Source organism: Pediculus humanus, genomic scaffold (genome assembly GCF_000006295.1).
Source record: "Pediculus humanus corporis 1103172107500 genomic scaffold, whole genome shotgun sequence".
NCBI classification, from domain to species: Eukaryota; Metazoa; Arthropoda; class Insecta; order Psocodea; family Pediculidae; genus Pediculus; species Pediculus humanus.
Window position 1 is genome coordinate 39,718 of NW_002987116.1, and position 10,783 is coordinate 50,500.

Below are 10,783 nucleotides of genomic sequence, written 5' to 3' on the forward strand. Positions count from 1 at the left end.
AATTTATTTAATTTCATTTTTTTTTTAAAAATAATTTTAACCTATTTTATTTTTTTTTTTAAAAAACCATTGGGAATTGAATTAAATTTAAGAAGTGAAAAATGTTTTAGTTTTAAAACAAAAATTAAATAAAAACTTACATTTTGGTATTAATAAAATGCTGAAATTGTAAAAATGGGGGTACCAAAATCTATAGTACAGTAATGAATAAAAAAATACTGACGTAATATATTATATTTAATTATTATATTTGAATATTAGAATTCCTTTTTCACTTAAACGTAATATAATTACAGGTTTAAATTATAGAAATGGAAATTTTTATCAAAAAAAAAAAACAAAGTATTTTGTAAACTTTTGAAATTTAGCGGAAATGACAAATTCAAGCGTCGAATGTTCTGCTCATGCGCACAATGAAGGAAAAATAAGAGATTCGCAGTAAGGCAGTATTTTCGTGTCCGCAAACTATAAATAAGCATTAAAATTAACAAGTAAAATCTTCATATACTGGGTGAACAATACTCTCACTTAAAGTGTGCTTATTATAGAACACAAATAAAACAATTTCGAGTGTAAAAATAGCCATAAAGTCCTAAAAAGTGGTCAAATACATCAGCCTAAAATCTGGTTTGGCATGCTAGTCAATGGTGGAATACGTATAAAAAACTCACTATTCCTTATTTTCACATTTTCTTCGTATTACTTTACGAATTAATCTTTAAAAAATCTTACATTGTAATCCTTATCGAGTGCCTTCAATAGTTTCTCCTTAATATCGTGTGGAGAATGCTGCATTAGGAAGAAATTGGTTGATAAAGGTTGACTCTTCAACCAACATTGGCCGAACGAGCAATGGCGGACACATACTAAATTCACTCGTCCTGCCTCTACGGGGGAATGATACAAGCGGTGATTCTGGAGTCGAACTACTTCGGCTTTCCAATCCGAACTTCGTATACTTTCCGAAAGTGACGTCATTCGATTCCGAAGTTGTTTAACTGCCTTTTTGATTTGACATTTTTTTTTTATGCTTATCTTTAGAAAGCAAATATAAATTTTTTATTTAAGATGAAGTGTAAATTTTTCAGACATGGCGGTCGTTGAATTTTATTATTTTTCCCTTAATTTTTTATTAAAATTTTTTATTAAGTAATATTTAAAGTTTATTTATTAAATGTAATAAATATTTTTTTTAAATGAGAATAAAAAATATTCTAATTATTTTCAATATATTTTTACCGTGTTATTTTTTTTTTTTTTTTTAGGCAATTGATTTAGCGACATGTTTTGTTAGTACTACATATTTATTTATTAAAATTTTATTTATATAAATTTTTATTGGTCTATGATAAATTAATTTTGTCAATATATTCGTTCGTAAAACTTGAAATGACCAGTAAAATTGCTGCATCAGCTACAGTTAGAGCTGTTAAATTTAAAAAAATTTTACCTACTAGAGCTGCTTTAGTATTGGTAAGTCCAAACGAACTTTGAACTATTTTATAAAGATTATAAAGATTTTTAAATAACTGAGAAATTTGTTGCTCTATTATTAAAATTTTGTTAGAAATTGCAACACGATCATATCAATAATATTACTAATATTAAATGAAATTCTTTCTCTTTTCAGACTCCTAATGCTGTTAAAAAAATCAAAGAAATTTTGAAAGATAAAACAGAATATGTAAGTATATACAGCCAATAAAAAAATTTTAATTTTTTTTCGTTTTTAACCTAAAATTTTGTTTTTTCATTTATTAGATAGGACTTAAGGTAGGAGTAAGACAAAGAGGTTGTAACGGTTTAAGTTATACTTTAGATTATGCAATTGAAAAAGGGAAATTAGATGAAGAAGTCGTCCAAGATGGGGTAAGGGTATTTATAGATAGAAAAGCACAGTTAACATTACTCGGAACAGAAATGGATTATGTTAAAGACAAATTAAGTGAAGAGTTTGTATTTAATAACCCGAATATAAAAGGAACATGTGGCTGTGGAGAAAGCTTTTCAATTTAAATTATTAATGATTAGTCAGTTACCGATTTAAAAAATAAATTGTATAATTTAATTATGAAAGTTAATTAATTATAATAAAAATTTTTTTAAAATGTTTTCAATGTGCTTTTTTTTTAAGTAGTACTTGTGTTATGAAAATAAAGTTACATATGTGATGCCACAAACGAACAGTCTTTTTCTTTAATTTTTGTAGATATTTAAAAAAAAATTTGTCAGATTTAGTTAATTAATAAATGATTATTTGTTTTCAATTTTATCGTCTTAATTTATTAATTATGTAAATAAAAATTACTATGAAAGCCAAATCAGTACATAAATGATTAAAAGTAACCATTAAAATAGCAATCATAGTTTGCAAGTTTGGAGATTTAAATTTATGTATTAATATTTAAAATATTCCCCGTGTTGGTGGGATCGTCTTGAACTACATTTTTCTTTCTTCTTCTCGATGCTTGATAAAATCTATTTTGATCATTATTAAATTCTGAAGTTTCTTCGATACCAGGTAATCCTCTATATCTATCCAGATATCTGTTAAACAAAATTAATATTAATTTTTCATTACATAAATACTTTATTTCATAACCTAATGTACTTACTTGGTTGACCCGAATGAGAGATTGGTAACATTATATATAGTAACATCTGGGTGCCTGGGTGTCATTATTTGCGGTTGTAAATTATACTGAGATATTTGCTCATGTTTTAAATATTTTAATGCCAGTGAATTCATTTTCATACTTATATCTGAAGGAGAATAATTTTCTCTGATTCCATTGTTTGGAGGATCAAATAAATATCTAAAAAACATATTAAAAAATACAAAAATTATTATTTTTTTGTCTTACGAAAACACTTAAAGGCCATTCCATTTCTTCTATAAAAATGGACATATTAACTAGTTTTGTTAAAAAATAGAAAAAAAATTTTACTGCAATTTATTAAAATTATACACAATTACCATACAAAATCTTGCATTCTTAATTTTAATTAATAATTTATAAAAAATTGACTCACTTAGGTAAGTTAGCATTTCCTAAAGAATTATTATCTCTTTCGATAACTTCTAATGCTTGATATGAACTTCTTTTTTCAATTAAATTTCTTTCTTTAAATATATATTTCTCTTTATCAGGTTCATGTTCTTTATCGCCAGTGTTTTGTATAATGTTCTTTACTTGAGACTATCAATCAAAAAAATCAATTTAAAAAAATTGTAATTTTCCAATGTAAATTAATAAAAAATTTTTTACCATAACATTGTTATAAAATGTTAATCCCATTTTATTAGAAATAAGGTTTGGGGCATGTTGTTTATGATTCAAAACACCTGAGTCACTATCACTTTCTCTACAAAAAAAAAAAAAAAAAAAAAAATATATATATTTCAATTTTTTCACGAAATAAAGTAGTAACGATAAATTTTATTTAAAAATTATACTCTGAAGAATAATGAAAGTCTTGCATGTCCAGATGAATAGAGCTTTGAGGAGTAGGCACATGTTCTTGAATTAGTGGAAGATCATTGGAATTTAAACTAATCGATTTATCTTTATCTAGAACACCAAGACTTTCATTTGAATCCTGCAAAAAAAAAAAAAAAAAACCAAATGATTGTACATTTATATATAAATTACTGTTTAAAATTAATATTTATATGTCTATAAGAATCAAAAAAGGTGTTACTAACTCTAACACAGCTATTATTTAAAGTCTCCTTTTTTCCATCACATTTCTGTTCTGATAAATAATTTAGGGATGTATTAGTACTACTATCGGTGGTTTCGAAATCTGTCATTGTACTAACTGAAACAGTTTCACGTTTTTGTAAATGTTTTAATTTTTTAATTAACTCTGCATTTTTTCTTTCCCATTCTTCTTCTGATTTTAATAGCTCTTTTAAACGTTTCTCTTGCTTTTGTTTTATATCTAATAATCTATCAATTTCTTTGTCTTTTATTTCGGCAGATTGTAATAATTGATCTATTTTTTTTTCCTTAGAATCTTGAAGTTTAAGCAACTGTTCTATTTGTTTATCTTTAATGTCTTGAAATTTTAAAGTTTGTTCAATTTGTTGCTGTAAAATTTGAATTTGATTGTTTTGTTCAGTCATAATTTTGTAAAATTTACTCGATGTGTCAAATTCTTTCTTTAAATAAGTTGCTAGTAAAGCATCCGATTTCAAATTTTCTTTTGGCTCATTGACAACAGACTTTTTATAAGATTCGGCATTTTTGTTTTCATTAAATGAGCTTTCTATAAAACTTTCATTCATTATAGGTTTGCTAGTATATAAATTTTTAATCAAAGGAGGTTCTTGAAATGTTCTAGGAGGTAGTGGTCGCCTGGGTTCATCATCCATTTGCCCATATAATATTTCATTTTTTCTTTTTTCTGTTTCAGATAAATAATATTTATCCTTGATTATAACACAGTTATTTGAATTATTACATTTATTAATTGACTTGTTTTCTTCAATTTTTTCTCTGCCATTCATATATTTCCATTTCCAAGCATTAAAACTTTGAAAGTCGTTTAATGAATCTGAATTATTTTCTTTTTCATTATTATCGGCGGTGTTATCTAATGAGAGTAATGAAAGCTCAGGAACGAGTGGCTTTGGAAAATTCTGAAAATGCAAAAAAAATTTAATGTATTTACAGTTATATTTTAAAAAGATTAACCTTTTAGGTTATATTTTTTTAAGGTAGTATAAAATGTTTCTTACAACTTCAAACGGTACTGGTGCCGGTTGAGTTCGAGGTTTATCATTATTTAAGTCCATTATTTTAAAACACAAATAACTAATATTACATTTCAAAAGCGAACTATTTTCCAGGAATGTAAATTTTCCGCCTTTTTACTTTATACTGCACCGCCTTTTTGTTTATATTCTCAGAAAATTTTGGCGGGAATAAATGCTAACTTAACAGTTTTTCGTAAATGTTAAACTAAACGTTGAAACAAAAGTATTAAATGTAATTAATAGTGTAAAAATAAATTTAAACTGTTTAATTACTTCTAATAAAAACCTAAAGGAATAAAGAAAACAGAATGTAAAATTTATTTTGAATTTTACTTTATGAAAATTTAGGTAAGTCTTTAATTACTCCTAAAAATATTCAATATGTTGTCTATGGGGACCGACATAAAGTGCAAAATATTGGGTAATAAGTCGACGTTTAAGGCGGGTTTTAGCGGGTCCGGTATTCAATCTATCTTGATTGGCGTTAAAAATTGCTTAGTAATAACCAGGTATTTGTTTAACAAGTAACTGTGATTTCTTTTTAAAAGACTAAGAGAAAAAGGATCATTCAGGTTAGTGGCTGTGATCATGTTATAAATCGCTTCCTCTGTCTATTACAGGGTGAAGAATTTAATACATAAATACATTATCGCTAACTATACAAAAAAAAAGCTTAATTGGATATCGTGAAAGAATTATTTAATAAGTACAAAGTTCTTGTACTTATTCCGGTTTATAAAAATAAATACAAGGGCATTTCTGATAGGTTTTCATGTATGTGTTTCAAATTAAGGTTTTTTTTAGAAATAAATTTAACTCTTATGTGAATAGGCTTAAATTATTCTATATGAGAACTTTACAACAATAACGAAATCATTTTTTAAACTTTTTTTTTACATCAATATATTAAAAAAAATTGTTTATAAATTTACTTTATATATACTTATTTTTATAAATTTTTTAACATAAAGTTATTCACAAATTTTTTTTTCATCTTCATGTTTTTTATTCACTGTAGAAAATTGTTTAATTCATATAACTTTACTATCAAAAATAAATTGTACTGATTGTCATAAATTACTTTTTATAGTTTTATTTATATATAAATTACTTAAATTCAAATCCCTTGCTCTTGAGATCAGTCTTTGCATCTTCAATTTGCTGAAATAAACAAAATAGTTTAAAAGTAAAAAATAATGAATATAATTAAAAAATTATATTTATTTAACACTCACTTTTTTCAATTCCAAAGCAGCTTCTTCACAATTATTAAATGTATAAACCCTGTACATAATAACTGTAAGGGCATAAATCTAAAAAAAAAAATTAAAATATAAAATTATATAAAGAGGTTATCTTCAATTGTGATAAGGAATTTGTAAAAATTATGCAAAATCAATATTAAATGAATACTTACACCAAAAAATAAAATAAGTAAAAAAGGAAAATACAAAACAAAGCCGGAATGTTCCTCTAAAAAATTGTTATTGACTTTTTTAGTAACTAACGGAATCCAAATACTAAGAAACAAAACTCCTGCTAACAGCCATTGCATAAATTTCGTCATTTTTGAGCAACAAGACGAAAAATCATTGCTGCCAACATAATTTTTAATTTATAGATTTGCCGTCAATATTTTATAAAATTAGAATGGCATAGATATAGAACACTTCGAAAAAAAATTTGGCCTAAGCAAAATAGCTTTAGAAAACCTTAAGAATTCAACATGGCTGCGTCGTAGTGTTGGGTGGTTTATTTTGTGAACCATGGCTTTAATATAGGTGAAAAAAGTCGTGTACATCGGTTTCGCGCGGGAAATTTAATTTTTTTTAAAAAAAAAAATATTTAAAAAAATTTTTTTTACTGTGCATTTTTTTTGTTTTTAATTAATTTTTCTAGTCGAAATTTGTTAACTTCGTAAATAGTTATGGAAAGTACGGAGTATGAATTAATCCGTAATATGACATTATTATTTTTTTTTGAATGGTTACTGGATAAAGGAGGACCAAGAACTTTACACGACTTAAGTTGCCAATTTGGAGCCAAAGGGTTCACGAAAGAAATGAGGCAAATAGCTGGTGGATCTCAATCAGGGTTGAAAAAATTTCTATCACAATACCCAAGTTTATTTTCTATCGATGGAGATTTCGTTTACGTGAATGCAATTACAACATTACCATCATTAAATTCCAAGTACGGTGATAAAAGTACCCGAGATTACGCCAAAGAAGCAATCGATTATTTTCGCGACAAATTGCTTCAATACGGGCCTGGAACCGAAGTACCCATAAAATCATTATTGGGTCACAGATCGCAGGCTAGTCCGGAAGTGCGACATATGTCTGGACAGCATATTAAAGAGTTTAGAGCATTTCTCGGAAGATTTCCCGAAGTGTTTGTTTTAAGAGATGAAAATGTGATATTAAAAGAATTTGAAAATTCTGAAGCTCAACCATTTCAAGAATTAGAACAAGCTCAAGTTGATCCGAAAATAACTGCAAATTTGATTGATTTTTTTTTTCATTGCATTGAAGTTAAGGGACCATTATTGGTAGAACAATTATATCAAAATGTTACTTCAAACTTTCCCGAAGAAGCATGGAGTTGCATTTTTAAAACTTCACAAGATTTAGCTACGTTTTTAAAAATGTATTCCGATTCATTTCACGTACAATCAAATTTAGTTACACTGGTTAATCCACTCAAAAAACCATTGCAAAACATTGCATTAAAAAATAATTTGAATTACCAAAACAACACAGATGAGGCAAACAATAATTTAAAACCAAAATTTTTACCTTCCGAGCTTCCACAGTTGACGGATAACAATAATCAAACAGAAATCCCTTATTCTCCTCAAAAAACAACTGGATCATTAACTCCTCCATCAATACAAAATCAAACATTAAAACAAAGGATCAATTCGTTGGTTATGAAAACCTTAGCTGATAATTCTGAAAAAGACAAGAATCTAGTGCAAAATTTAAATAATTACAATAGTTCTGGAGTGACTGAACAATGGAAAATAAAAATTATGTCAGTTACAAAAGTGATAAATACAATCAAAGAAAGTAATCAAATAATCGATGATATTCTTTCTAAAGCCAAAGAGGGATCAGAAGTTGTTGTTTCTGTTGATTGCGAAGGAATCAATTTAGGGAGCAAGGGCAAGTTGACATTAATTCAAATCGGTACAATGAATGGTAATGTTTATGTATTCGATTTAGTCACTTGTTCTAATTTGTTTGAAGCTGGAGGACTTGCCAGATTATTGACTTCTGATCAAGTTATTAAGGTAAGATTTATTTTAACTAAAAAAATTATCGAAATTTATTCATAGACATAAACAATAATTTAAATCGTCTGGATGGTAATGAGAAATTATTTACAGTCATTTGCGAATGATGATAATAATCATGATGCAGATGATGATGATGATGATAATAATAATAAATCATTTTTTAATTTATTTTCACATAAATTTACATTTTTCATTGGATATATATCGAGATAAAATTATTATTTCTCATTAGAAAATCATTATTAATTTTCACTGTGTTAATGTCAATGGAAAATCATTTTTGGCATAAGGGAAAAGAGAGAGAGAGAGAGAGAGAGGGAGAGAAAAGAACCTACTCTCGAAATTACTTAAACTTGTTGTTGTTTACGTCCAAAAAAAATGACAATAAAATTTAAAAAATATTTTTATGTGAAAATAAAAATTGGTAGCAAATGGAAGGAGGGAGGAAGGGAAAAGAAAAAAAAAAAATTTCCTTATTTCGGGGCGTTCGCAAAGAGAGAGAGAGAGAGATAGAGAAAAGGATCATTTAAAATATTTTTTTACATCACGTTCATTTTCATTTTTATTACGACTTGTAAAAAATTCTTTTGCACAATTTAAAAAATTTTTCTCGTTTTCAATGTTCGGCATAAAAATATGTAAAAAAAAAAAAAAAATTATTTCCAACATATGCGTTCGGTCAATTCACACACGCACACGCACGCACACACACACACTCACAACATAAACATATTTAAATCATCTTTTATTTTTTTCATCTTCTTCTTTCATAAAAAAAAAAAAAAATTATATTTATTTATCTTGAACGTTTTATTTTTAGGTAGACAGAAAACAAAGTTTTTAAAGACTTTTACTTTTTTTTAAAAGTTTTCCCTCTTTTCTTTTCTTTTCTTTTCTTTTCTAATTACAATGGAAGAAAAATATGAAATAATAATAATAATTATTATTATTATTATTATTATTATATTACTTTCTAAACGAATGAAAAAACACGAGACGTTTAATATTATTTTTTAATAATAATAATAATAATTTATAAATAAATATGTTCTCATGAGTTTTCACCATGTTTTTATTTTGGCCAATTAAATTAAATTTTTTTTTTTTTAACATGAAAATTGCTACTCGAGCTATTCGATTTTCCCACTTGGAATATAATGGGGAGGGGGGGTTAGGGAAAAACTTTGAATCAATTAAAAATTTGAATTGTCGAAGAAAAAAAATAAATAAATAAATAAATAAAGGACGACATTATCAAGTCGTACAAAAGTCTATTAATAGTACTAATAATAATAATAATAATAATAATATGCAATTTAAATAAATTCGTGTTTGTCACATGATAATAACATATCGTTTTTTCAACAAATTCTACATCATATTTTTTATTATTATTATTATTCGTATTGAATAAACCGAAAAAAAGAAAAACGTTTTGCAAAAGTTTTCGTGTCTTGTTTCGAAAATAAAAATTGGGACGTTTCCATCGAATGATTTTCTTTTTTCTTTTTTTCTTCTTCTTCTGGTTTATTCATTGCTTTTTATAGGAAAAAAATATATATATAAATATATATAATTTGAGTTGTAAGCCAAAGCGTTCGTTTTTTCGTTCGTTCGTTTTTAAATTTTTATTTTATTTTATTGTTATTATTATTATTATTATTTTGATTTGAATCCTTTCAAGGGATTTTCCGCCCGTGAATTTAGAGGGGGAGAGAGAGAGAGGGAGAGAGAGAAATGATTGAATATTACATTTATATGTTAAATATCTCTGGTTTTAGTTTTTGTCATTTTTCTTTATTTTTTTTATTTATTTATTTATTTTTTTTTTTTCGTTCATTTTTTTCCATTTTGTTTCGCGTGAAAAAAAAAAAATAAATAAAGGAAGAACATCATGAAAAATTAATTTATTATAAATGACTGTGGTGGAAACGGAAAAAAAAATTTGATTAAATTGAAGAAAAAAGAAGAAGAAAAGGATGGGGGGAAAAAAACCGAACAAAATTAATTTTTCATGATTTCGGTCAGACCAATAAAATTTCTATATTCATGTTATAGGTTTGGAAGACGAAGTACAAGAAGAAGAAGAAGAAAAAAAAAATTTTAAAAGGAAAGTTTTTTTTTTTTTCCTTCTTTCTGCTTCCACGAAATTTCTGGGAAATTTACTTTTTTTTTATACTTCTCTCTCTCTCTCTCTCTTCTCCCCGAAAAAAGGGGAAAAAAAATTTTAAGGTTGTACTTTGTTTTCTCTCTTTCTCTCTCTCTCTCTCTCTTTCTCTCTTTCCCCTTCCTCTCTCTCTCTCTTTTCTTTGTTAAAAAAATTTTAATTTTATAGGAAAGCTTTTAACGTTAAACAATTAAATGTCAAGATTCGTTTTTTTTTTTTTTTAGAGCCCCCCCCCCCAAAAAAAAAAAAAGAAAAAGCCGGGAAAATTTTTTTTTTTTTACTATTATTATTATTATTATTATTATTATTAATATTTTTTTTTTTTTACCCGTTTTTAATGTCAATATAAATTTTTATTAAAATGTCATAAAAATGTTAACTCTAAAATAAAATAGGAAAAAAGAAAAAAAAAAAAATTCGTTTTTTTTTTCTTTTCTTTCTCTCTCTGTCTCCCCCTCCCCCCCGTGTATTGATTTCAACAAGAGTAATAGAAAGTTGTTGTTTTATTATTTTTTTGTTGAAAAAGAAAAATAATAATGATTTTATTATTATT

General features: G+C 25.9%; 3 protein-coding genes across 3 annotated transcripts in view; 2 read left to right on the plus strand and 1 right to left on the minus strand.

Annotated features, from left to right (window-relative positions):
• Positions 1–1,389: 1,389 nt before the first annotated feature.
• On the plus strand, positions 1,390–2,016 carry Phum_PHUM155090 (hes-B, putative; the record flags this gene model as incomplete). The annotated part of the gene is made up of 3 exons (XM_002424773.1): positions 1,390–1,473; positions 1,631–1,684; positions 1,762–2,016. 3 exons carry the CDS (start codon positions 1,390–1,392, stop codon positions 2,014–2,016), a joined length of 393 nt encoding a protein of 130 aa, XP_002424818.1.
• A 595-nt stretch (positions 2,017–2,611) lies between these two features.
• Phum_PHUM155100 (uncharacterized protein) lies at positions 2,612–4,801 on the minus strand (the record flags this gene model as incomplete). Its single annotated transcript, XM_002424774.1, has 5 exons — positions 2,612–2,783; positions 3,034–3,200; positions 3,517–3,600; positions 3,707–4,645; positions 4,745–4,801. 5 exons carry the CDS (start codon positions 4,799–4,801, stop codon positions 2,612–2,614), a joined length of 1,419 nt encoding a protein of 472 aa, XP_002424819.1.
• A 1,888-nt stretch (positions 4,802–6,689) lies between these two features.
• Positions 6,690–10,783, plus strand: part of Phum_PHUM155110 (uncharacterized protein) — a gene marked incomplete at both ends in the record, with an annotated part of 9,260 nt that continues 5,166 nt past the window's right edge. Inside the window, one exon of the mRNA XM_002424775.1 lies at positions 6,690–8,057. Coding sequence (XP_002424820.1) covers positions 6,690–8,057 — 1,368 coding nt within the window. The remainder of the gene's footprint in view (positions 8,058–10,783) is intronic.